Here is a 27,645-nt window from a genome sequence, read left to right as displayed (position 1 = left end):
GTGGGCGGAGTTCCCCAAGACGAGCAACCGTCTGTGGAAAAAGAACAGTTTTCGCGTTCACAAATGTCAAAATACGGGTTTATTGTGGAGATGCATTGGCCAGCTTGTACGCATGAACGTACAAATGTCTAACTTTTTTTTTTTCCCTTTCTTTTTATGAAGAAGAATCGGGCTTGAAAATGGAGATGTATGAAACCCTCGGAAAAGTGGGAGAGGGAAGTTATGGAACAGTCATGAAGTGTAAACATAAGGATACTGGGCAGATAGTGGCCATTAAGATATTTTACGAGAAACCGGAGAAATCTGTCAACAAAATTGCAACAAGAGAAATAAAGTTTTTAAAGGTTTGCTTTTTTTACCTTCATTGGTGTAAGTCAAAAGAGCAATTGTTAATGGAACAGAATTTTTTTTTCCTTTAAAGATTTTATTTATTCATGAAAGACACACAGAGAGAGGCAGAGACAGAGGCACAGGGAGAAGCAGGCTCCATGCAGGGAGCCCGACGTGGGACTCGATCCCGGGTCTCCAGGATCGCGCCCTGGGCCAAAGGCAGGTGCCAAACCGCTGAGCCACCCAGGGATCTCTGAAACAGAAAATTGTATGAGGAATCTTTTAGGTAACATGTATCAAGACACAGAATAGGGGGAAAAAAAGTGTAGTATCCTTATTGTCTATATTTTGGAATTTTATAGTGATGCAAGATGTTTATGCTTATATATAATGTAACAAAAGCTTTGCCAAATATTATGAAATATTTATTCAGAAATATCCAGGTATAGTTATTAATAAAAATACCTGCTTCATGTAAGGCATTTTGCCAGATGCTGAGATTATAGTGTGGCAAAAGAAAGATGGGAGGGCACATGACAACAATATTGAATAAAAAGTGACTCATAATAAATGCCAAGTGATTAACAAAGTCCAGTTGGGTAGAGAAATTTTCTTGGAGGAAGTGGGACATGCATTTGGCCTTAAAGGATGTGCACAATTTAGGTAGGAGGGAAAAACCATTGTATTCTAGGTTAGAGGAACAATATAAACTTAGAGATGCTCAAGCAGGACGGAGGACAGAGAGCAGAGACATTGGGCTGTAGAGTTTTTGTACAGAAGTAGAAAGAGGTGAGATTAGAGAAGTAAACTAGAGTTAGGGTTTATTTTTTTGTAAAAGATTTTATTTATTTATTCATAAGAGACACACAGAAAGAGGCAGTGACCTAGGCAGAGGGAGAGGCAGGCTCCCTGTGGGGAGCCCAATGAGGGACTCGATCCCAGGACCCCAAGATCACAACCTGAGCCAAAAGCCGACACTCAACCACTGAGCCATCCAGGTGCCCCTAGATTTAGGGCTTAAAGTCTTGTCTTAAAGGGACAAAATTTGATTTTGTAAGACATGGAAGGTTTTAAATTCAGAATAAAGCAACTATGCATACTAATCTAGAACTACCTTTTGGAAAAGATTGGAACACTGGAAAAAAAAAAAAGATTGGAACACAGAGTAAAAATAGGTCTCTTGTAAGTTTAATTCAAGAATCCTGGTAGGTAATCCCTGGGTGACTGGGAATCCCTGGGTAACTCAGTGGTTTAGCGCCTGCCTTTGGCCCAGGGCATGATCCTGGAGTCCTGGGATTGAGTCCCACATCGGGCTCCCTGCATGGAGCCTGCTTCTCCCTCTGCCTTGTCTCTGCCTCTGTCTCTCCTCTGTGTCTTTCATGAATAAATAAATAAAATCTTAAAAGAAAAAAAAAAAAAGAATCCTGGTAAATATCATGAGAGCCCTTGTTGGATTGCAGCAATTTGAATTTAAGGTTAGAAAAGCAAAGTTAAAATAGAATATATTGCAAAAGAAGACGTGAAAGAATGTAGAAGGAGACAGAAAGAGGGAGACAAAAGAATTAGTGAAGTTCAATGACTGTTCTCACTGATGGAAATATGAAAGACCCAAACAAGGAATGGTCAGGGAATTACTTCAGTTTTAGAAATGCTGAATTTCAGATGACAAGAATACATTTAAGTAAAGCTAACTAGTATACTTTTAGAGATGGGGAGAAAAATAGAATATTGTGTAGGTATGACATGTCAACTTGGGAAAGAACTCAGGAGTGTGAAGAAAGAAGCATTAACATTCCCTGGGGTACAAAATTAGTGATTAAGTAAATACTTAAATCTACATATTTTATTTATTAGAATTTATCTGCATGCTTTAAGGTTTATGATTTTGACAACATAGGCTAGATGTTTTACATGGTGAAGAAAACAAATACTCTTTCATTTTTATGTGATACAAAAGTAATATTCACCTCTTTATAATTGAAGAATTAAAATACAATGTTATATTAATTTCAGGTATACAAAGTAATGATTTGACATTTCTATACATTACTGAGTGCTCATCATGATGAGTGTAGTGGTCATCTGTCACCATACAATGTTATTGACCATATTCCCTGTGCTGTACTTTTCATCTCTGTGACTTTTTAGTTTTATCACTGGAAGTTTGTACCTCTTAATCCCTTTTATCTATTTCACCTACCCACTGCCATCCCTCCTCCCCTCTGGCAACCTCCCGTTTGTTTTCTGTATTTAAGAGTCTGTTTGATTTTTGTGTGTTCGTTTATGTTTTTTGGATTCCACATGTAAGTGAAATCATCTGATATTTGTCTTTCTTTGACTTATTTCACAGTGTACTACTTTCTAAGTCAATCCATGTTGTCTCAAATGTTAAGATCTCATTCTTTTGGGGGCACCTGACTGGCTCAGTCAGTAGAGCATGCAACTCCTGACCTCAGGGTTGTTTGAGCCCCACATTCGGTTTAAAATACACTGGGCAAAAAAATAACTCATCCTTTTTTTTATGGTTGAGTAATATTCCATTGTGTATACACGTGTGTGTGTGTGTGTGTGTGTGTGTATGAATATATACACATACCAAATTTTCTTTGCTCATTGTCTGTGGATGGATACTTAGGTTGCTTCTGTATATTGGCTATGCAGATAACACTGCAGTAAATGTAAGAGTGCATGTATCTTTTTGAATTAGTGTTTTCACTTTCTCTGGGCAAATACCCAATAATGGAATGACTAGATCATATGGTATTTCTCCTTCTAATTTTTTTTTTTTTTTAAGATTTCTATTTATCCATTCATGAGAGACACAGAGAGAGGCAGAGAGGGAGACATAGGCTCCCTCTGGGGAGCCTTATGTGGGACTCTATCCCGGGACCCTGGGATCACGCCCTGAGCCAAAGGCAGACGCTCAACCACTGAGCTATCCAGGCATCCCTCCTTCTAATTTTTTCAGCAACCCTCATACTGTTTTCCATAGTGTCTGCTCTAATTTATAGTCCCCTCCCCTGACAGGGTACCCTTTCCTCCACATCTTTGCCAACACTTGTTATTTTTCTGTCTTTTATTTTTTTTAAGATTGTTTTTATTTATTCATGAGAGACACAGAGAGACAGAGACAGAGGGAGAACCAGGCTCTTTGCAGGGAACCTGATGTGGGACTCGATCTCAGAACTCTGTGATCACACCCAGAGCCAAAAGCTGATGCTCAACTGCTGAGCCACCCAAGCGTCCCTTTTCTTGTCTTTTTAGTACTAGCCATTCTGATTGGTGTGAGGTGATATCTCATTGTGGTTTTGATTTGCATTTCCCTGATGATTAGTGATGTTGAGCATCTTTTATGTATCTGTTTGCCATCTGTATATCTTCTTTGGAAAAATGTCTATCCAGGTTCTTGACCCATTTTTTTCAATAGTGTTTATCATTTTTTTTTAATTTTTATTTATTTATGATAGTCACAGAGAGACAGAGAGAGAGAGGCAGAGACATAGGCAGAGGGAGAAGCAGGCTCCATGCACCGGGAGCCTGATGTGGGATTCGATCCCGGGTCTCCAGGATCGCGCCCTGGGCCAAAGGCAGGCGCCAAACCGCTGCGCCACCCAGGGATCCCAGTGTTTATCATTTTTAGTGCTGAATTGTGTAAATTTTTCATATATGTTGGATATTAACCCCTTAGCTGATACATCATTTTAAAGTATCTTTTCCCATTCAGTAGGTTGCCTTTTTGTTTTGTTGATGGTTTCCTTTGCTTTGCAAAAGCTTTTTACTTTGGTGTAGTCCCAATAATTTATGTTTTGCTTTTGTTTCCCTTGCCTGAGGACATAGATCCATAAACATGTTACTAAGGGGGACCTCTAATAGATTCCTAATGTTTTTTTTTTTAGTCTAAAAAGGTTGCCATAATGACTTCATTTGTATTAAATTTTCATCTGCTAGAGTTCTATTAAATAGATTACAGTTAGAGTAGTGAAAATATCTGTGGAAAAGTTGTCTGGTAATGAAGGAAAACAAAAGTAAACAACGTTTGGAGCAATGGAGGATTTCTAGGACCTTCATGGTTAATCTGAGGAAGTACCTGATGCCTTACTTTGGGGGATCTTCTGTAATCCTTACTAACTCACGTTAACTCTTCTTTGCTTTAACCTTTAAAATAAAGACTGGAAAAAATTTTTAAAAAAGACTGGACAGGGAGCCAGTAATTTTCCTTAGTTGAAAGATTAGTAGTGTAGTGTCCAAAAGCAGTCAGTTGTTTTTTGCTGCAGCTAGCATGGTGTCACTGCAGCATGCTGGCATCTTGCCAACCAGAGAAATTGGGAGCAAAAATAGGAAAGGAATCTGGCATGTTTTTCTTTTAGTCATATTTTAAGAACTTTGATCTATGTGTTAGTACAGATAAATAGAAAAATGGATGTTTTGCTGTTAGAATACAAATATTTTTTCATAAAAAGTATAATTTTGTAATGAATCTAACATTAAAAATATATCTCAATATTTAGTCAAATGAATAAACATTTTTGGTAATTTGAAAATGTTAAATATTTGAGATTGGTAAAAATTAAATTAGTGTGTTAAAAAATAAAGTGGGCAGAATAGAATACTGAATTTCATTTGTTTTCTAAGCTGATAAATCCTATTTTGACCTTTTGAAGCTTTTTTTTTTTTTAAGATTCTATTTATTTATTCATGAGAGACACACAGAGAGAGGCAGAGACATAGGTAGAGGGAGAAGCAGGCTCCCTGTGAGGAGCCCGATGTAGGACTTGATCCCAGGACCCCAGGATCACGCCCTGAGCTGAAGATAGATGCTCAACTACTGAGCCACTTAGGCATCTCAAGAACATCTTAAATTTCAAATGTTAAATTTAAGTATAAACTGAGTTAAAGGATAGAAAGATATGTCTTTGAGGCACCTGAGTTATGCAGTCAGTTAGGGGTCTGACTCTTGGTCTTCTTGGCTCAGGTTGATCTCAGAGTTGTGAGATTGAGCTCCACGTGGAGCTCCATGCTCAGTGCCGAGCCTGCTTGGGATTCGCTCTTTCCCTCTCCTTCTGTCCCTCCTGCTTTTTTTTTTTTAAGATATTATTTATTTATTCATTATTCATTTATTCATCTCTGAGAGAGACACAGAGAGAGACAGAGGCAGAGACAGGCAGAGGGAGAAACAGGCTCCATGCAGGGAGCCCGACGTGGGACTCAATCCCAGGTCTCCAGGATCATACCCTGGGTTGCAGGCGGCGCTAAACCGCTGCGCCACCAGGGCTGCCCCTGTCCCTCCTGCTCGTGCATTTTCTCTTTCTCTCTTTCAAATAAAGAAATAAAAAAAAAAGATGTCTTTACAGCATACCAAGTTGCATTATACTATGTTAACTCCACAAATTATTTTAATAATCAAATGGCAACTTGAAGTAAGGCAACACATCTCCCCTTGTTCTATACATAGTAATTATGAAATATTTTACCATTTTTAAAGTTTATTATTTTTTTTAGTAATCTCTACCCAACATGAGACTCAAACTTACGACTGCAAGGTTAAGGGTTGTAAGCTCTTCTGACTGAGCCAGCCAGGCACCCCTAGTTTAGCATTTTATTTTATTTATTTATTTATTTTTTTCTTAATTTTTATTTATTTATGATAGTCACACAGAGAGAGAGAGAGAGAGGCAGAGACACAGGCAGAGGGAGAAGCAGGCTCCATGCACCGGGAACCCGATGTGGGACTCGATCCCTGGTCTCCGGGATCGCGCCCTGGGCCAAAGGCAGGCGCCAAACCGCTGCGCCACCCAGGGATCCCCCTAGTTTAGCATTTTAAAAGATAGGAATGTAAACAAATAAGTCGAAAGTTTTCAATTGAAATGCATGGAGTAAAATAGGCTGAGGGTATTTCTGCTTTTAAAAATTGTATAGGTATTATATGTACAAATTACTGTTCACAAAATAACTTATCATAAATCTGTTTCTTTTACCAATAGCAATTTCGTCATGAAAACCTGGTCAATCTGATTGAAGTTTTTAGACAGAAAAAGAAAATTCATTTGGTGTTTGAATTTATTGACCACACAATATTAGATGAGTTGCAACATTATTGTCATGGACTAGAGAGTAAACGACTTAGAAAATACCTCTTCCAGATCCTTCGAGCAATTGAATATCTTCACAATAATAACGTGAGTGCTTCAGAGTAAGCCAAAGTATAGAATGTGTATGAATCATAAGTGCCCTTTAATGAAGGTTTTATTTTTTATTTTTATTAAGATCTTATTTATTTGAGAGAGTGGGAGCATGAGTTGGGGCGTGGGGGAGGAGGCAGAGGGAGAAGAAGACTCCCAGCTGTGCAGGGGGAGCCTGACTTGGGGCTCAGTCCTGGTACTTGGGGATCATGACCTGAGCCAACCGAGCCACCCAGGTGCCCCTAATGAAGGTTTTAAAAGTATTTTCCTGTGTAGTCATTATTGACACCCTGAAACTGGGGTCACTATGCTATAGTTGCAGAATTGCAAAACATGTTAAGTACATAGTGATAAAGCTGTAACTCTAACAATAGGGCAGACCAAGTATGGGATGCTAAAGGAGGTATGGTAATTTGGTAAGGAGGAATCAGCAGTCAATTGGGGCACCTTTTATTGCGGGGAAAGTACAGCAAAATGTTTGTGGGTGAGAATGAGGGGAAGTTTGGAGGTGGGAACTGGAAATTAGGACAGGGAAACAGCAAATGAATGTGGATGTCTTTACGAAAAGAGCAGAAATTAAGTAGCTAAGAAGTATAGAGTCTTGTTTAAGATGAAAAAATCAAGACAGTAAAGATCAACTGTTCTGATTTTTAGTGTTGCCTTTGACATTGCCTAGTAAGCGAAATAAGGCTCAGCAGGCTTTTATGGAGGAATTTCATTCCCAACTTCAGCTCTATTTTCTGGAAAGTTAGATATATATTCAGGAAATAACAGGAAGAGCCTCAAAAAATTTATTAGTAAATAACAGGTATAACTGTCCACATGTCCTAAGCTTTTTAAGATACCTTGGTTTTAAATTTTCTATTTTGCTAATAGTGCATCTCATTTTGTGGTTTTGAAAAATGAGGTGAAAGTGACTGAAATTCAGATTGTCATTTCCTTGCCGGCTGGATCCATTGGGAGGCAGTATAATATAACAGTTAAGAGCATAGTCTGTGGAATTAGACTATCCTATGTTTTCACCCACCAGCTTTTCTCTGGATAATCACACAACTGTGTAGTTCGTGGCTCACTGCAATAGTGCACAATGATAGGTAGCAGACCCATTACCTCTGGTCCCAGGAAAGTTACCTAACCTCTCTGAGCCTCATTGTCCTCATCTATAAAATCATGTAGTACTTCACAGAATTTCTGTAAAGATCAAATTAGGTGGTAGGTATAAAGTTTTTAGTGCCATGTCAAGCATATTTTAAGTGCTTAATAAGTAGTGCTGGTAGGGAGCCAGGAATAGTTGTGTTATTCGTATCCCTATAGTGCCTTAAGTATTTGAAAGTATTTCTTGAATCAAGGGAGACACCAGTACTGCCTCTACTCAGAGTAGAGGATTTCAAAGAGGAAGTAAAACTAAAGTAAGTAGAAATTGGAATTGTAGCTAGGATTTCTCTTTCTTTCTTTTTCTTTTTCTTTTTCTTTTTCTTTTTTTTTTAAGATTTTATATTTATTCATGAGAGTCTCAGAGAGAGGCAGAGACACAGGCAGAGGGAGAAGCAGGCTCCATGCAGGGAGTCCAATGTGGGACTTGATCCTGAGTCTTCAGGATCATGCCCTGGGCTGAAGCCGGCACTAAACCACTGAGCCACCTGAGCTGCCCTGTAGCTAGAATTTCACTGGAATAGTAAAGGAAATAAATTCAGTTGGGGTCCCACCATGAGAATAGCGGCAGGCCTGAGCAGGGGACTTCAGAGAGTGGTGGTAAGTAAGCTTTACAGAGACTGAGTCAAGGGTGATAAGATTGCACAGATTCCCTGAGGAGAAGTTTCCAGAGTCTTGAAATAAATGCTGAAGAGTTTAGACTTTTTCCTGATGATACTGGAAAACCACGGGATGGTTTTGAACTTGGCTGTTAACAGGATTACAACAAAACCTAAGTTTATTTTGGCAAGCGTAGAGCATAAATATGAGCAGAAGCAGATCAGGTGAGAGGCTATTGTGACAGTCCAGCTATAAAGTGGTGAGGGTTTGAAATAGGAAGAGGAAGGATGGCAAAGGGAGAGGATGGAAAGACTTCAAAAGAGAATAGGATATGGGGACTAAGGATGTTATCTAGGAAAGGGATGTGAGCAAAGTGAGAAATCAAAGATAATTACAAGATGTTTGATTTGAGTGTAGGAGAATTATGGTGCCATTGGCAGTAACTGGTTTTACGAGGGAGATTGCTTTTAGAAATACTGATGTATTTTAAGAGAGAATTTCTAAGTCAAAATAGTGGTTGACTTATTATTTAACATGGCCTTCCTAGGAATTTGCCAGAACTGGATATACAGTTTGGGGAATATTCCTCTTAGAGACTCCGGTTGAAGAGGTGAGGGTGCATCATTCTCCAAGGGACAAAAAAGGAAAGTAAAAGGTAGTTCTAAGCACCAAATATGGAAGAATATCCATGGGATTGTGGAGGCAGCAGCAAAAAAGGCCTAGACAGTAGAACCTCATCAATTCTTTTATTCTCTTGGTCTCACCTAGGGCCTAAGGTAAAACTATCCCTGTTCCTTCACCTGACAGAATATTGTCAAGTTAGTTACTCCTGAGAATTAAGGCAGCCATGAGTGAAGTGGCTTGTTCAAATATTATTAGGCCTATTGTCTGGATATCTGGGTTCTAGCCTTGATGATTTAAGGTTACCTTCACGCTGATAAAAATCAAGAATGGAAAACTTTATTTTCCTAATATCTTCAAATTTCAGATGAATGTTTTTATGTAACTGAAATGTCGGAGATAGTGTCTACCATGGATACTCCTGTTACTTTTCATAAGAATTTTTGAATTCAGATATGGCCCGGTACCTGAAAAAGCTTTTTATCTCCAGAAGTATTTGTCTACCTTCTTTTATTTAATAATGAAAATATATCTCCTATATATGTTTCGAGGCAGCTCAAATAAAAATTTACTATTCAGTTGCAGTAACTAGTTAATTACAGGAATTTAGTTTATCTTTTTCATTCTGGTTGTTTTGTTTTTAAGATTTTATTTGTTTTTTCATGAGAGAGAGAGAGGCAGACATAGGCTGAGGGAGAAGCAGGCTCCCTGTGGGGAGTCCGATGTGGGACTCGTTCCCAGGACTCTAGGATCACGACCTGAGCCAAAAGGCAGATGGTCAACACTGAGCTACCCAGGTGCCCTCATTCTGGTCATTTTTTAAAATTTAAAATTTTGGTGTGCCTGAATGGCTCAGTCGGTTACATCTCCTTTTGTCTCAGGTCATGATCCCAGGGTCCTGGGATCACGTCCTGCATTGGGCTCCCTGCTCATCAGGGAGTCTGCTTCTCCCTCTCCTGCTCCTGTTCCCCCTGCTTAGTCTCTCTCCCTCCCTCTAGCTCTCTCTCTCTCTCTCTCTCAAATAAATAAATCAAATCTTTTTTAAAAAAATAAAATTTAAAATTTTGAGCTGGTTAATAGCATAAGCCTCTTACACCTGAAACGAATGTAACATTGTGTATCAACTACAATAAAAAATTTTTTTAAAGATTTTATTTATTCACGAGAGAGAGAGAGAGAGACAGGCAGAGACATAGGCAGAGGGAGGAGAAGCAGGCACCCTGTGGGGAGCCCGAAGTGGGACTCGATCCCGGGACTCTGAGATCACGTCCTTTTTTTTTTTTTTTTTTTAAGGACTTTATCCCGGGCTGCCCTGGGATCACCTCCTGAGCTGAAGGCAGACGCTCAACCATTGAGCCACCCAGGCATCCCTCAATAAAAAATTTTAAAAGATATTTTATAAATTATCGAAACCATGTAGCATAAGATTACATGCTGTTTCTGCTGACATGCACTGCTGGTCTCCCACTTTCAAACATGCAAGTGAGAGTTGACTGTGTTTGGCTTTAGCAAGTGAGATGTCATGTAATTTTAGTTCATTATTTTAGCGCTAATGGGTTTGACAGATTAAAACTGTGTAAATAGGGCAGCCCGGCTGGCTCAGTGGTTTAGCGCCTCCTTCAGCCCAGGGCCTGATCCTGGAGACCCGGGATCGAGTCCCGCGTCGGGCTCCCTGCATGGAGCCTGCTTCTCCCTCAGCCTGTGTCTTTGTTTCTCTCTCTCTCTCTCTCTCTCTCTGTCTCTCATGAGTAAATAAATAAAATCTTAAAAAAAAAAAAAAAAAAAAACAAGGGATCCCTGGGTGGCGCAGCGGTTTGGTGCCTGCCTTTGGCCCAGGGCGCGATCCTGGAGACCTGGGATCGAATCCCACGTTGGGCTCCTGGTGCATGGAGCCTGCTTCTCCCTCTGCCTGTGTCTCTGCCTCTCTCTCTCTCTCTCTCTCTCTGTGTGTGTGACTATCATAAATAAATTAAAAAAAAAACAAAACAAAACTGTGTAAATAATAAATCTTACCATGCTAATTATTAAAAAATACTCAGTTTTGGAATTCCTGTGATAATTCAGACTGCTTATTGTTTACTTACAGAGAAAATAACATACTGTACCCAAAGTTTTGAACTTCATACAAATCAAAATAATTCTTCAAAGATAGTCCAAGTCCTATAAGCTTGTGAAACTTACCTAAGTGATAGGTAAACAGCTTGTTAATTCTAAATGGATAAAGTTTTGTGAATCCTGACAAAAAAAATATTATAAGCTTCTTTGAAACCATTTTGGAAGCAGATTTTAAATGCAAGCATTTGATTACTTATGGGGAAGAAATAGTTATTCATTCCCTCATTCATTTATCCAATAACTATTCATTGAGCATCTTCTGGTAACAGTCATTGATTGTAGTAGGAGCTGAGGATGCAGCCTAATAAAAGACTTGTTCCTACCCTTCTGGAGCTTCCTAAATTTTATTCAGCTTTCAGTAATCTTTATGAATTATGAATTATTCTAATATCTAAGGATTGTTCATCTTTCCTACCCCACCCACCTCCTTTTTTTTTCCATCCCACTTCCTACTGTACAAAGCCTGTACTCCCTAAATTTAGGCCACTTTTCCATAATTCCTTAACTCTGCTTTGAATTTTAAACTCATAGCCTTCCAAATAAGAAATTGTTATTTGAATAATGTTATTGTCAATATTTTACTATTATTTAGTATGTTTTGGGGTGCCTGGGTGGCTCAGTCATTTCAGTGGCCCACTCTTGGTTTTGGCTCAGGTCATGATCTCTGGGTCATGAGATAGAGTCCCAAATTGGGCTATGCACTCAGCATGGATTCTGCTTGAGATTCTTCCCTCCCTGCCTCCACCGTTTGTGCACACATGTGAACACACTCTCTCAAATAGATAAATCTTAAAAAATAATATATTTTAATATATTAGTATTTTGCTATATGTGCTTCATCTATTTTGTCTTCTGAGGTGTTTTAAATTATAGATACCTTAATGTTTTATCCCTAAATATGTCACTGTGTATCTCTTTATAAAAACATTTTTCTGTGTAACTCAGAGTTGTGATTACATCTGCACAATAAGCAATAATTCCTTAATGTCATGTAATACCAAATTTATGCTAAAATGTACCCAGTTGCTCCTAAATGTCTTTTACAAATGATTTATTAAGATCAGGATCCAATCAAGGCCTGCATTTTCCATTTGGTTTTTAGGGCAAACAGGGAATTCCTAGTTTTTTGATGTACCTCATACATCCTTATTTAGTCTCTTTCTGGAATTTATTGACTTATTTTTTCACATACACATTAGCATTCAATTGTATAACTTTCCAACTGAAAAGTTTATCAAATTGAAGTTCTAGTTGATTTAGAATCAGGTTCTCTGAGACTGTTAGATGATATGGAAATTTAAGCTCTCTCCTCAAATGACTTATATTCAAGTACACAGGGCTACATAAGCAGAGGTGTTATGTCAGATTTTTAAAAAAAATTTTAAATGTATTTTTTAATTTATTTAAATTCAAGTTAGTTAACATACAGTGTCATATTAGTTTCAGGTGAAAAATCAGATTTCGACATGGAGTTTTACGTAGTTCTGAGCATTCCACTACAAAGTAAAGGAGAAGCAAACTCTTTGTTTGAATCCTAGGCCTGCTAGTTCACACTATATACAAAAATTAACTCAAAATGAATCAAGGACATAAATATAAGAGCTAAAACTATAAAACTCTTAGACGAAAATGTAGATGAAAAACTGTGTGAGCCATTTATTGGGTATTAGTTCCTTTTTTAAGTGGATTTTATTGTTAAGTAATCTCTACACCCAGCGTGGGGCTTGAACCTACAAACCTGATCAAGAGCTGCGTGCTCTGCTGACTGAACCAGCCAGGCATCCCTAGGCAATAGTTCTTTAGATATAGCATCAAAAGCAAGAGCAATCAAAGAAATAAATGAACAAATTGGACTTTGTCAAAATTAAAAATGTTTGTGATTCAAATGCCACTTTTTTTTTTTAAAGATTTTATTTATTTATTCATGGGAGACACAGAGACAGAGAGACAGAGACATAGAGGGAGAAGCAGGCTCCTCACAGGGAGCCTGATGAAGAACTCAATCCCCGGACCAGGGATCTCACCCTGAATGGAAGGCAGATGCTCAACTGCTGAGCCAGCCAGGCGTCCCTTAAAGGACACTATTAAGAAAGTAACAAGTTGGGATGCCTGGGTGGCTCAGTGGTTGAAAGTCTGCCTTTGGCTCAGGGTGTGATCCCAGAGTCCCGGGATCGAGTCCTACAGCAGGCTGGAGCCTGCTTCTCCCACTGCCTGTGTCTCTGCCTCTTACTCTGTGTCTCTCATGAATAAATAAATAAAATCTTAAAAAAAAGTTAAAAATTTTACAAAATGGGAGAAAATATTTGCAAATCATATATATGATAAGTATCCTGGATATGTAAAATACAACTCAAGAGTAAAAAGACAAGCCAATTTAAATAGGGGCAAAGGACTTGAATAGACATTTCTCCAAACAAGGTATATAAATGGCTGGTAGCACATGAAATGATACTCAATATCATTAGTCATTATGAAAATACAAATCAAAGTTACAATGAGAAGTCACTTCACGCCCACCAGGCTGGCTGTAATTTAAAAAGCAGACAATGACAAATATTGGCGAGGAAGTAGAGAAATTGGAACCTTTGTACACTGCTGGTGGTAATGTAAAATGGTGCAGATGGTATGGAAAAAAGTTTGGCAGTTCCTCAAAAAGTTAAATATAGAGTTACCATATGACATAGCAATTCTAGTCCTAGGTATCTATACAAGAGAATTGAAAACGTGTTCACATAAACACTTGCACGAGAATATTCATAGCAGCATTATTTGTAATAACCATAAAGTGAAAACAACTCAAATATATATCAGCCAGATGAATGGATAAACAAATAAGGTATATACATACAATGAAATGTATTCAGCTGTAAAAGGAATGAAGTACTGATACCTGCTACACCATGAATGAACCTGGAAAAAATCATGTTAAATGAAGAAATTCAGATGTAGGGGCACCTGGGTGGCTCAGTAGGTTAAGGGTCTGCCTTCAACTCAGGCGTGATCCTGGGTCCTGGGATCCAGCCCTGCATTAAACTCCCTACTCGGCAGGGAATCTGCTTCTCCTTCTCTCTCTGTCCCTTCCCCTACCTGTTTGCTCTAACTCTCTCAGCCTCTTACGCATGCTCTCTCCCAAATAAATAGAACCTTAAAAAACTTCAGATGTAAAAGACCACACAGTATAAATTTCATTAAAATGAAAACTTCAGAACTGTCAAATTCATATTTGTATATATTCTTTGAAGAAATGTCTATTTGAGTCCTTTGCTTATTTTTAAACTGGGTGATTTGTTTTTTTATTGTTGAATTATATTTTATATATTTTGGGTATTAGGTGCCTATCAGGTATAGGATTTATAAATATTTTCTTCTGTGGATTGTCTTTTTGCTCTCTTGATAGTGTTCTTCTGTATTTAGTTCTTTTTAACAATTTTTATCTCTATGGATATTCTTTATTTTTAATTTTTTAAAGACTTTATTTGACAGATAGAGGAAGAGAGCACAAGCAGGGGGAGCAGCAGCAGGAGAAGGAGAAGCAGGCTCCCCTCTGAGCAGGGAGCCTGATGTGGGCCTCGATCCCAGGACTCTGGGATCATGACCTGAGCCTAAGGCGACGTTTAACTTACTGAGCCACCCAGGCACCCAGATTTTATCTATTTAAAGTGAGAGTGAATGAGGGGAGGGACAGAGAGAGAGAGTCTTAAAGCAGAGTCTCCCTCTGGGCGTGGAGCCCAATGGGGTGCTCAGTCTCACAACCCATGAGATCGTGACCTGCACAGAAACCCAGGCACACCAGGGAAGATTTCTTAGTGACTGCTTTTCTTTCCATTAATGGGCCATACTTTTCTTTGCATATCTTTTTTAGGGGGAAAATTTTTTGAAATTTATATTTTTTTTTTGTTGAAAAGTGAATTAAAGATAATATAATGTGGAAACTCTGGAAATCAGTTTCCCATCTCTCAGAGTTTGTTGTTGTGGCTGTTTGTTTAGTCACTTTACTGAACTAATTCTGCCAAATATGTATTCTTCCTCATGTGTGACAGAAATCTCTGCTCATTTGGCTTAGTGGTTAGCTAATGGTTGGACAGAAGTTTCCTTAAATGCCTGAAACCAAGAAATCTCTCAGCCTTTTTTACCGAGGGGCTCTTTCAGTGTGTTGGGACATGCCCTCAATGTTCAGGCAGGCAGTTTGCAGCTCTAACTTAGCCTCACCTTGCTTGCTCAGAACCTCAAGGTTGTCCACAGGTAAGAGCTTCCATACCATCTCAAATCTTTCCTGGACATGTGCACAGCTCTGCATGTGGCCTTTTGCATTCTCAGGAATATGTTAAAGCTTTTTAAACCCTTTATGGACATCTTAGTCCCAACCCTTCTTTTTAAGTATTTTGGTCAACTTGTTGTTTGTCCTAATTGTTTTTTTTTTTTTTTAAGAGATTTTATTTATCTATTCATGAGAGACACACAGAGAGAGAGGCAGAGACACAGGCAGAGGGAGAAGCAGGCTCCATGCAGGGAGCCTGACGTGGGACTTGATCCTGGGACTCCAGGATCACGCCCTGGGCCAAAGGGGCAGGCGCTAAACCGCTGAGCCACTCAGGGATCCCCTGTCCTTTTTTTTTTTTTTTTTTTTTTTTAATTTTTTATTTTTTTAAAATTTTTTTTAATTTTTTTTTTTTTTAGGGATCCCCTGTCCTAATTGTTATAGCCACCTCAGGTGGCTATCATGTTATAAAGTGGCTGCTGATTATTTCTGACCAAGGCCCCAGGAAGAAGGCTGTTTGAAGGCAAGCTCTGCCTTAGGTCAAATAAAGGGAAGGCTTCTGGTGGGATTTTCCAGTGACTTGTCCAAAAGCCAATGACAATTACCTGGGAATGGAGCTTTGGAGGAGATACCACCCATTTTACTTTCTCGGATGGCTGCTAGGCTACTGGTTTTCACCATGATTTTGGGGACTGTTGATTTACAAAGCTCCCAGTAGCGAGGGAGAAGGAAATAAAATAAGGCAATCCAGAATACTATATGGGGGAGTGCATGGGTGATTCAGTCAATTAAGCATCCAGGTCTTGGTTTGGGCTTAGACCATGTTCTCATGGGTCATGAAATCAAGATACCCACCCCCACCCCCACCCCCATTGGGCTCAGAGTTCAGTGAGGAGCCTGCTTGAAGATTCTCTCCCTTTGCCCGTCCCTCCACTCATGCACTCTCGTGTGCATACTCTCTCTCAAATAAATAATGAATAAATCTTAAAAAAATAAAAATATTACATGGGTAAGAGTGACTGGCTTCATCAGTAGAGCATGTGACTCTTGATCTTGGGGTTCATGAGTTCAAGCCTCATGTTGGTTGTAGGGCTTACATTAAAAGAAAAATAAACCATATGAGTTATGTGATTTATGTTTTAACTTTTTTGTTTTAACTTTTTAAAGAAACTGTCAAACTATTTTCCAGAGTGGCTGTATCATTTTACAGTCCCACTATCAATGCATTCCAGTTTTCCACTTCCTCCCCAATATTTGTTTATTGTCATTTTGGTTGTAACTATTCTAGTGGGTGTGAAATGGTACTTTTTTTTTTTTTGAGAAGTAAAACTGTCTTTATTTATAGATGATATGATCATCTATATAGAAAAGCCTGTGGAATCTGCAACAAAATTAACAGAACTAATTTGTAAGTTTATCAAGGTTGTGGGATATAAGCTCTATATAACAAAATTAATTATATTATGTATTGGCAATCAGCAATCAGAAATTAAAATAAAAAATACCATTAAACAGGAGTAACTGACTGGCTTCGTCAGGAGAGCCTGTGACTCTTGATCTCAGGGTTCTGAGTTCAAGTCCCAGGTTGGGTGAAAAGATTATTTAAAAATAAAATCTTCCTTTTTTTTTTAAAAACATTTATTTATTTTAGAGAGAGCACAAGAGAGAGTGCATTGGGAAGATAGGGGCAGAGAGAGGAGGAGAGATAGATTCTCAAGCAGACTCCGCACTGAATACAAAGCCCGATGTAAGGGCTCACCTCATGACCCTGAGATCATGATCTGAGCCAAAACCAAGAGTGGGACACTTAACTGACTGAGTCACACAGGCGGGCCAAAAATAAAGTCTTTTTAAAAAAGTAATTAAACAGCTTCAAATATAAGAAATGGGGAGAATCTGATAAAAGATATATAAAACCTACAAACCGAAAACTACTACACATTAAGAGAAATTAAAGAAGACCTAAACAAATAGAAATCCCCTATTTATGGAGGTCGTAGTATAATAGTGGAAGACCAAGGAGGATGTAGTCAAACAAAGAGTTTTAGAAGTTGGGATTTGGAGAGTGCTTGGTCCTCAAGGATCACAAAGTTCCACATATAGTCATGGTGTTAGTTGTGGAAAAGAATGAGAATATTAGGCTATCAACCAGGTGGATCTTTCTGCCCTGTGTTTAAAGGACTGTGGAGGAGGGTGATGAATGTGTAATGGGCAGAATATGTGAAGTGTGGTGTCTTGATGTGCTTTTCTATGTCAGTTTTTGGTCATATTCTTAGGTCTTGGTATGGTGCCTGGCATATAGTAGTCATCTAATAAAGCTTACAGAAATAAAAAAAAGTTGTAGATGGCACATTTAAGGTGGCTCATTACCCTCAAGTTAAATTATTGACCATTTATAGAGTAAGACTGAGGCAGAATAAGAGCCAATCCCAAAGACTTATAGGAGTAAGCTGTATAAGCAAGGAAAGATCTTAGATTTCTGTCCCTGAGACATTTTCACCTGTGCTCTGACACTTTGTTAGTGATGCTTCATTCATTTCATAAAATTTTTAAATGCTTTCTTTGTTTTAGGGACTGTATTGGCCACTGGAGATATAGCTTGAACAAGACAGACATACATCTTGCCCTTGTGGACCTCACAGTCTAGTGGGAGTTATAGACAAGGAAACAGGCAATTAGTAATATGGCATGACAAATAATGCGATGAGGGAAGAGCAAAATGATGTGAGACTATATACAAGGAACATCTAATATAAATATCTAAGCTAAGCCTTAAGAAAATAGTTGGCCAGCCAAAGTGTTCTGGGTAGTTGGAACAGCATCAGCAAAATCTCAAACAAGAGATGAGACAAACTGTGAAAAATTGGGACATATCCTATAGGTTAGGGAAGGAAGGTTGAGGAAGTGAACAAGGGCCAAATTCTACAAGGCCTTAAAAGCCATTTTCAGGAGTTTCAAATTTGTCCTGAGGAATGGGGAATCCTTAAAGGATGTTAAGCAGAGAAGTGACATGATCACACGTGATTTTTTTTAACTTTAAAATTTTTTTAGTAATCACTACACACAGTATAGGGCTCAAACCCATGACCCTGAGATCAACAGTCACATGCTCTTCCTCCTGAGCCAACTGGGTGCCACACACGTGTGATTTTAAAATAGTATCGTGACTGCCTTTTGTTAACAGTGGACTGGAGGGCATCAGAATGAATTCAGGGAGACCAGTTGGCAATGTAGTAATTTTGGTGAGAGAGTTGAGGGGACTTGAACAAGGGACAGAAGTATGTATGCGAGCTGAAGGAGAAAGATATCTTGGTTTCTGGCTTGAGCTATGGGGCCAATGTTTGTTCCATCCACTGAGCTAAAGGACTGTTGAGAACAAATAGGTTTGGGGGAGAAGATGCAATCAGTTTTGGATTTGCTAAGTTTGAGGGGAATGTGAGTCAGCCTTGTTGGACTTCTTGCGGACTTCCACTCCTTGTGGAAATCAGGAGAGAGATCTTGGTTACAGATAGAAATTTGGAAATCATCAGTATATTGTTAGTTACTAAAGGTAGAAGAGTAGATGAGATTGAGATATAACAGCCATTAGGTGAGAAGAAAACCGAGAGTATGGTTTCCCCATAACAAGTGAAGAAAGTGGTCAAAAAAACAAATGAGTATATATGATTGCCCAAGGAACATGATGTATGAGAAAAGAAAGGCTGAGGCCAGAATCCTACTTTTAAGAGATACATAGAGAAAGAGGAAATGCCACAGCAATAAGAGGGACTGGGAGAATTCTAGGCCCCAGAAATCAGGAAGGGAGGAGTAGTTGGCAACATTTTTACACTAAGATATCAAGTAAGTTGTGTATTGAGGGGTATATATTGGATGTAGCAACAATGAAGTTCATGATGATTCTGGTTAGGGTGGTCTAATAGAAAGTAGAAGCAAAAGACAGATTATATTTAAGGACTAAGTGAGAGTGGTGAGAAAGAAAAGACTTGGTAGAGAGAATGTCTTCAAGAGGTTTAGCTGTGAAGGTTTGAGAGGGCAGTTAGAATGACGTGGGTTTAAAGGAAAGTTAACCTGTTTTTCATTAAGTTCTTTTGATTACTTTTTGAGAATGTGGTTTACCTTTTTAGTTTTATGTTTGTTTTCTTGGCTGCATTTCATTTTTTAAAAAAATATTTTATTTACTTGAGAGAGAAACAGAGAGCAAGCAAGAAAGCATGGTGGGAGATAGGGGAAGGGAGAGGGAGGGGCAGAGTGGAGAGACAGGGACAAGTGGACTCTGCGCTGAGCATGGAGCCCAATGCAGGGCTCAATCCCACCACCTTGAGATGGTGACCTGAGCCAAAATCAAGAGTTGGAGGTTCAAACCAACTGAGCCACCCAGGAGCTCCTGGCTTCATTTCATTTTGAGACGATGGATGGGGCAAGAATTGAAACTGTTTAGCTTTTGCATTGTGTAGTTAATCATTTGCATGTAGTAAGAAAATAGCTTTACTGGCTTAATTAGTTAGATTTTTCTCTATATAATTTTTGAGTGATCCTTTAGATAATGAAACCTCATTTTAATGTATTGCATCCTCTGTTTGTTTTTTAGATCATTCATCGAGATATAAAACCTGAGAATATTTTAGTATCCCAGTCAGGAATTACTAAGCTCTGTGATTTTGGTTTTGCACGAACTCTAGCAGCTCCTGGGGACATTTATACGGACTATGTGGCCACACGCTGGTATAGAGCTCCAGAATTAGTATTAAAAGATACTTCTTATGGAAAGTATGTATATTTTGGGGTCCTGTCTGACCTTTCTTGGTCATCCTTTTTTTCACTTTGTGTATCTGTCACCCCTTCTACCGACCCTCTGCCTTCTGTTTGTGGATTAGGGATAAGAAACGGACATGTCTAAAAAACAAGGGACCCTGTAGGCACCTGCCATGCCAGATAATGATGTTACCACACTTGCTCTGTACCATTGAGTGGCCCCAACCCCAGGTGATCTATGCAGACATCCCTCAAGTTATATCCAAGCTTGCTTTAAACTGTGCCCCACCCTTGGCAGAGTTGCCTCCTCTGCTTATCTTTAGCCTCTACATTCTGAAAAGATTTAAAAACCATTTACCTCACTCTGCCACTGTTACCATAGGAACTGCCACGTTTCTTATTTTCTGAAATATGGTACCCTCTTTACAAAATCTGGTAAATAATTTTTAAAGTGTACTGTTCTCTAGATGCCTTAAAAAAGTATCATGGCCTCAGTCTATTGTGAAACAGTAGAAACAGTATATGAAATCGCAACCTAATATACGAATAACAAATCTTGAAGTACATAAAGGGACTAAATGATTGAAATTATTACAATAAATAAGAGAAATAAGTGAATAATTTTCACACACTTTTCTTAGAAACCATTATTCTGTTTTGATAATGGTATCTAACTTTGGGGCACCTGTGTGACTCAGTTGTCATTAAGCATTTGCCTTTGGTTCAGATCATGATCCTGGAGTCCTGGAATTGAGCCTGGCATTGGGCTCCCTGCTCAGTGGAGAGCTTGCTTTTCCCTCTCCTCCTGCTGCTACCCCTGCTTGTGCGTGTGTTCTCTCTCTCTCTCTGGGAAATGAAGAAATAATCTTTAAAAAAATAGCAAGGGGATCCCTGGGTGGCTCAGTGGTTTAGCACCTGCTTTCAGCCCAGGGTGTGATCCTGGAGTCCTGAGATCGAGTCCTGCATTGGGCTCCCTTTAATTAGGAAGTATTTTTGTTATTTCGTGGTTTTTTTTTTTTTAAGATTTTATTTATTTATTCATGAGAGACAGAGAGAGAGAGGCAGAGACACAGGCAGAGGGAGAAGCAGGCTCCATGCAGGGAGCCCGACATGGGACATGGGACTCAATCCCGGGTCTCCAGGATCACGCCCTGGGCTGAAGGCAGCACTAAACCGCTGAGCCACCCGTGCTGCCCCTGTGGTGCATATTTTAAAAAATCCTTTTATTGAAAAACAATACCCAGAAAAAAAGATCATACAACAAATGTATATAGCTTCACTATGAGATAAAAAAATAGAATTTTGGGGCAAAGGGATGGGTGAAATAGGTGAAGGGGATTAAGAAACATTTATCATGATGAGCAATGAATAGTGCATAGAATTCTCTAATCATATGCTTGAAACTAATACAGCATTTTATATAAATTATACTTGCATTAAAAAAATAGAATTTTTCTGCCTCTCTGAAAACCCTCCATGTACCCTATTCCAATTATATCACTCCCTTATCCCAAAAGTAACCATGATGTTGACTTTTATTATATTCAGTTCCTTGCATTTCTTAATAGTTTTATCTACTTACCTGTATGTACTTAGTTTAGCCTTTTTTTAATGACAGCTTTTTTTGAGATATGATTCACATACCATAAAATTCATCCATTTAAATTGTACAATTCAGTTGTTTTTAGTATATTCACAAAGTTGTACAATCATTACTACATTAAATTTTAAAACATTTTTATCACCCCCAAAGAAACCTTATATCTGTTAGCAGTCACTTTCTCTTTCCTGCCAAGCCTTCCAGGCTGAAGCAATCACCAGTCTACTTTTATTCTCTATGGTTTTGCCTATTCTGGACACTTCATATAAATGAGATTATGCAAAATCTGTTTTGGGGGGACCAACTTCTCTCACTTTGAATATTGTTTTGGGGGGTTCATCCATGTTGTTGCATGTATCAGTACTTCATTTCTTTTTATGGCTGAATAATATTCACCCTATGGATTATACCACATTTTATTTATTTATTCATTAGTTGATAGACATCTTGATTATTTCTGCTTTTTGGCTTTGATGATTAATGTTGAGAACATGTGTAAACATATCTTTTTTTTTTTTTTAAGATTTTATTTATTTATTCTTGAGAGACACGAGAGAGGCAGAAACATAGGCAGAGGGAGGAGCAACCTCCCTGCGGGGAATGTGATGTGGGACTCGATCCCAGGACCCCAGGATCACGACCTGAGCTGAAGGCAGACTGGTTACTGAGCCACCCAGGGATCCCTTTGTGTACATGTTTTATTTTTTATTTATTTATTTATTTTTTTTGTGTACATGTTTTAGTGTGGACATGTGTCTTCATTTCTTTTGGGTGCATCTCTGGGAGCTGGAATTATGGGTCTTGTGGTAGCTCTATGTTTGATCTTTTGAGGAGCTGCCAGACTGGTTTCCACAGTGTCTGGATCGTTTCATATTCCTGCCAGCAGAATGTAGGGACTATGATTTCTTCATATCCTTGCCAACACTTATTGTTACATTTTTTATGGCCACCCTAGATTTTCTCCTCCACCCCCCAGGCATCCTTTTTAAAATACGCTTTTTATTTTGGATTAATTTTACATTTATAGAAAAGTTGCAAAGATAGTACAGAGAATTCCCATACAGCCCTCACCTAATTTCTGCTTTACCCAACATCATAATCTTACATTACTGTGGTATATTTGTTAAAACTAGTTTTGATTTTTTATTTAAGTCAGATCTGCTATGTTTTTTAAATTTCCTCTATCCCTTTATTTTTCTTACAACTTAACCTGTTGGAGAACCCAGATCATTGAGTTTCTAAGTCTGAAAATTTTTTTTAATTTTTAAATTTTTTTATTTATTCATGAGAGACACAGAGAGAGACAGAGAGGCAGAGACACAGGCAGAGGGAGAAGCAGGCTCCATGCAGGGAGCCCGACTCAATCCCGGGTCTTCAGGATCAGGCCCTGGGCTGAAGGCGGCGCTGAACCGCTGAGCCACCCAGGTTGCCCCTAAGTCTGAATTTTGTTGATTGCATACTTGCAGTGGAGTTTAACATACTTCTTTGTCCTTTATATTTTGTACAAATTGGCACCTGGATCCAGAGGTTGGATTAGTCTGAGATTCAGTCTGTTTGGCAGGATTATAGGCAGTGTTGTTTTCTTGCATCAGCAGAGGCTTGAGTTTGAATGTGTCTTTCTGTGATGTTAGTAGCCAGTAATGCTTAATGGCTAGATTTATTGGGGTTTGCAAAAATGGTGGTATTGTAATTATATCATCTCTTTTTATTACTTATAATGCTTTTATAAAGAGACATTTCCCCTCATCTACTCTTGGTTACTGGGGGTATGGTTCATAAAGAGAAGATAGGATAAATGATTAAAATGAAATTTTTCCCAATGGTCACCTTAATTAAAGAAGTATTGTGAACTCATGGACTTATACATATGTAATGGGTTTCAACACATTACAATTATTATTGGTGTTCAAATTTTTCCATCAATGGATGATGGGAGCCTTTTCAAGTTGGCTCCTGAGTTCTTTTAACATGACCAAGTATATAGTCTTTGATAGTTTCCTTGCAACCTGACTCACATGAAGTTCCAGGCTCATCTTTTACATTTTTCCCTCTAGACCCAGAGTCAGTCATTTAACCAATAAGCCCTCACATTTTTAAATTTTTTTTGAGACTTTATTTATTTATTCATGAGACACACACACACACACACACACACACAGGCAGAGATGCAGGGGAAGAAGCAGGCTCTGTGCAAGGAGCCCAACGTGGGACTCGATCCTGGGTCTCCAGGATCAGGCCCTGGGTTGACGGCAGCACTAAACCGCTGAGCCACCCGGGCTGCCCAAGCCCTAGCATTTTTATGTGAGAAATGGTATTTTAAGACCACAGTTGTGTGGATGGCTATATCTGTGTATCTGAATGTGTATGTATATTATAGGATTATATGTCTATGTGTATATATACGTATATCATAGAATATACGTAACTATATATATAAATAAATCTTTTTTTAAAATTTTTATTTATTTATGATAGTCACACACACAGAGAGAGAGAGAGAGGCAGAGACACAGGCAGAGGGAGAAGCAGGCTCCATGCACCTGGGAGCCCGACGTGGGATTCGATCCCGGGTCTCCAGGATCAGGCCCTGGACCAAAGGCAGGCGCTAAACCGCTGCGCCACCCAGGGATCCCTGATCATCTCTTCTTGAAGCCCTCTCTTTCATGGTTTATATGTCTTTTTTTTTTTAATTTTTATTTATTTATGATAGAGAGAGAGAGAGAGGCAGAGACACAGGCAGAGGGAGAAGCAGGCTCCATGTACCGGGAGCCCGACATGGAATTTGATCCCGGGTCTCCAGGATCACACCCTGGGCCAAAGGCAGGCGCCAAACCGCTGCGCCACCCAGGGATCCCTTGTTCTTTTTTTTAAAGATTTTATTTATTGGGATTTTATTTATTGGCTTTTTTATTTAGCATAATGGTTTCAAAGTTCACCCTAGTTGTGGCACATATTAGTACTTCCTTTCCTTTTTTTCTTTTTTCAAGATTTTATTTTTAAGTAATCTCTACACCCAGTGTAGAGGGGGCTTGAACTCACAATTCCAAGACATAAGAGTCACATGCTCTTCTGACGGAGCCAGACAGGCAACCCCTTCCTTTCCTTTTTTTTATAGCCCAATTATTTCCCCATTATTTGGATAGATCACTTTTTTTTTTAAAGATTTTATTTATTTTTTCATAAGAGACAGGCAGAGACCTAGGCAGAGGGAGAAGCAGGCTCCCTGCGGGGAGCCTGATGCGGGACTCGATCCCAGGATGCTGGGATCACGACCTGAGCTGAAGGCAGACACTCAACCTCTGAGCCTTCCAGGTACCCCGATAGATCACTTTTGTTTATCCATTTGTCCATTGATGGACATTTGAGTTGTATTCACTTTTTGGCTATTATGAATAATGCTGCTCTACATATTTATGTACCAGTTTTTATGCAGACATGTTTTAATTTCCCTCCGAGTAGAATTAATAGGTTTTGTGGTATCTTATGTTTAATCATTTGAGACATGCCCAGCTGTTTTCCCAGTGTCTGCATCATTTTAAAATCCCACCAGCAGAGTGTGAGAGTTACAGTTTCTCTGATATCTTCATCAACATTGTTATTATCTGAGATGGATTCTAGTCATCCTCTTGGGTGTGAAGTGGTATCTCATTGTGGTTTGATTTGCATTTCCTTGATGACTAATGATGAGCATCTTTTCATATGCCTATTGGCTATTTATATATCTTCCTTAGAGAAATGTCTGTTCAGATCCTTTGCCCATTTTTTAAAAATTTTTATTTATTTATGATAGTCACAGAGAGAGAGAGAGAGAGGCAGAGACACAGGCAGAGGGAGAAGCAGGCTCCATGCACCGGGAGCCCGACGTGGGACTCGATCCTAGGTCTCCAGGATTGTGCCCTGGGCCAAAGGCAGGCGCCAAACCGCTGCGCCACCCAGGGATCCCTTTTGCCCATTTTTAAATTGTATTGGCTTTTTATTATTGAGTTGTAAGAATTCTTTGTATATTCTAGATTCAAATCCTTACCAGATAATACATTGTAAAATTTTTTCTCTCATTCTCCCTAATTTCTCTACCCAGAACCTCCAGCACAAAGTCAAAAAGAAGTGAAGGGCACCTGGTGATTCTTGATCTTTGTGTTGTGAGTTTGAGCCCCATGTTGGGTTAGAGATTACTTAAAAAAAACAAACCTTAGAAAAAGATCGACAAAACAATATTCATACATTATCATTATAGTCCATCACTTTATATTAAGGTTCATTCTTTGTGTTGGATTTCCTATGGATTTTGACAAATGTGTAATGTCATGTATTCACTATTACAGTATTGTACAGAATAGTTTCACAGCCCTAAAAATCCTCTGTGTTCTATCTTTTCTTTTGTGTGTGTGTGTGTGTGTGTGTGTTCTATCTTTTCATCCTTTCCTCCTTCTCCCTGAACTTCTGGCATTCACTGATTTTTTTACCGTCTCTATACTCTTGCCTTTTCCAGAATGTCATGTGTGTGGGGTCATATGTTATTTAGCCTTTTCAGACTGGCTTCTTCCACTTACCAATGTATATTTAAGGTTCCCCCATTTTTTGGTTTTGCTTTGCTTTGTGTCTCGATAGGTCATTTTTTAATCACTAAGTAGTACTCCATTGTATGTGTATATATGACAGTTTATCCATTTATCTAATGAGGGGCTTCTTGCTTGCTCTCAAGTTTTGGCAGTTACGAATAAAGCTGTTGTAAACATTCATGTGCAGGTTTTTTTTAAGGATATAAGTTTTTCAACTCATTTGGGTAAATACCAATTAGTGCAATTATTTTTAAAGATTATTTATTTATTAGAGAAAGAGGGGGGAGCGAGACAGTGAGGGGAGGAGCAAAGGGAGAGGGACAAGCAGACCATACGCTAAGCGCAGAGCCCTACTTGGGGCTCAATCTCAAGACTCTGATATGATTTGGCCAAAACCAAAAGTTGAATGCTCAGATGCTCAACCAACTGAGCCACCCAGGCACCCCTGAGGCATGCTATTATTGCTAGTTTGTATGGTAACACTATGTTTAGTTTTATTGGAAACTGTCAAACTGTCTTACAAAGTGGCTGTATCATTTTGCATTCCCATGGAATGAGAGTTCCTTTGCTCCATATCCTCACAAGCATTTACTATTGTCACTATTTTGGATTTTAGTCTTCCTAATAATAGGTGTGTGTTTATGGTATTTATCTTATTATTGCTTCAATTTCAAGTCCCTGATGACTTATGATGTTGAGCATCTTTTCATATGTGTATTTGCCATTTGTATATCTTTTTTGGTGAGCTATCACCTCGTATTTTTAACTTGATTGTTTATTTTCTTATTGTTGAGTTTTAGGTGTGCTTTATATATTTTAGACACAAACTATTTATTGAATATTTGTTTTGCAGATATTTTTTCCAACTCTGTGGTTTCTTTTTTCATCCTCTTATCAGTGTCTTTCACAGAACAGAATTTAAAAATTTTATTTTATTTTATTTTTATTTATTTTTTTTTTTTGAATTTAAAAATTTTAATGATGTACCGGAGCTCCCAGGTGGCTCAGTCGATTAAGGGTCTGCCTTCAGCTCATAACATGATCCCAAGGTCCTGAGATCAAGTCCTGCAGTGGGCTCCCTGCTCTGTGGGGAGCCTTCTTCTCCCTCTCCATCTGCCTGCCAATCCCCCTGCTTGTGTTCTCTCTCTCTGACAAATAAATAAAATCTTAAAAAATTTAATGATGTACCACTTATCAACTTTTTTCTTTTGTGGATTATGCTTTTGGTGTTGTATCTAAAAACTCATCACCTAATATCATCTAGATTTTTTCCTATATTATTGTCTAGAAGTTTTATAGTGTTGTATATTATATCTGTTGTCCATTCTGAGTTAATTTCTGTGAAAATTGTAAGATCTATGTCTAGGTTCTTTTTATTTCTTTACATATGGATGTCCAGTTGTTCCAGTATCACTTGTTGAAAAGACTTTCTATTCTGTGCTGAATTGTCTTTTCTTCTTTGTCAAAGTTTATTTGAAT

At 38.6% G+C, this 27,645-nt stretch overlaps 1 protein-coding gene across 28 annotated transcripts in view; it reads left to right on the top strand.

The window, feature by feature from the left end:
- CDKL3 (cyclin dependent kinase like 3) overlaps positions 1–27,645 on the top strand; it is a 108,885-nt gene that overhangs the window by 2,425 nt on the left and 78,815 nt on the right. For 19 of the 28 annotated variants that reach the window (XR_003130236.3, XR_003130237.3, XR_004803945.2 and 16 more), the window contains exons 2-5: positions 163–344; positions 6,312–6,506; positions 8,809–8,871; positions 19,844–20,022. Coding sequence is in view for 22 of the 28 variants with exons in the window: in XM_025433221.3 (XP_025289006.1) it covers positions 180–344; positions 6,312–6,506; positions 8,809–8,871; positions 19,844–20,022 (602 nt within the window). In the remaining 6 variants the exon portion in view is untranslated. Of the gene's footprint in view, positions 1–162; positions 345–6,311; positions 6,507–8,808; positions 8,872–19,843; positions 20,023–27,645 lie in introns of those variants that run through there. The other 9 variants (XM_049091780.1, XM_035697240.2, XM_035697241.2 and 6 more) reach the window with 6 other exon arrangements.

The sequence above is a fragment of the Canis lupus genome, chromosome 11 (genome assembly GCF_003254725.2).
Source record: "Canis lupus dingo isolate Sandy chromosome 11, ASM325472v2, whole genome shotgun sequence".
NCBI classification, from domain to species: domain Eukaryota; kingdom Metazoa; phylum Chordata; class Mammalia; order Carnivora; family Canidae; genus Canis; species Canis lupus.
Note: the sequence above shows the minus strand (reverse complement) of the source record. Positions and strands in the feature narration are given on the sequence as shown.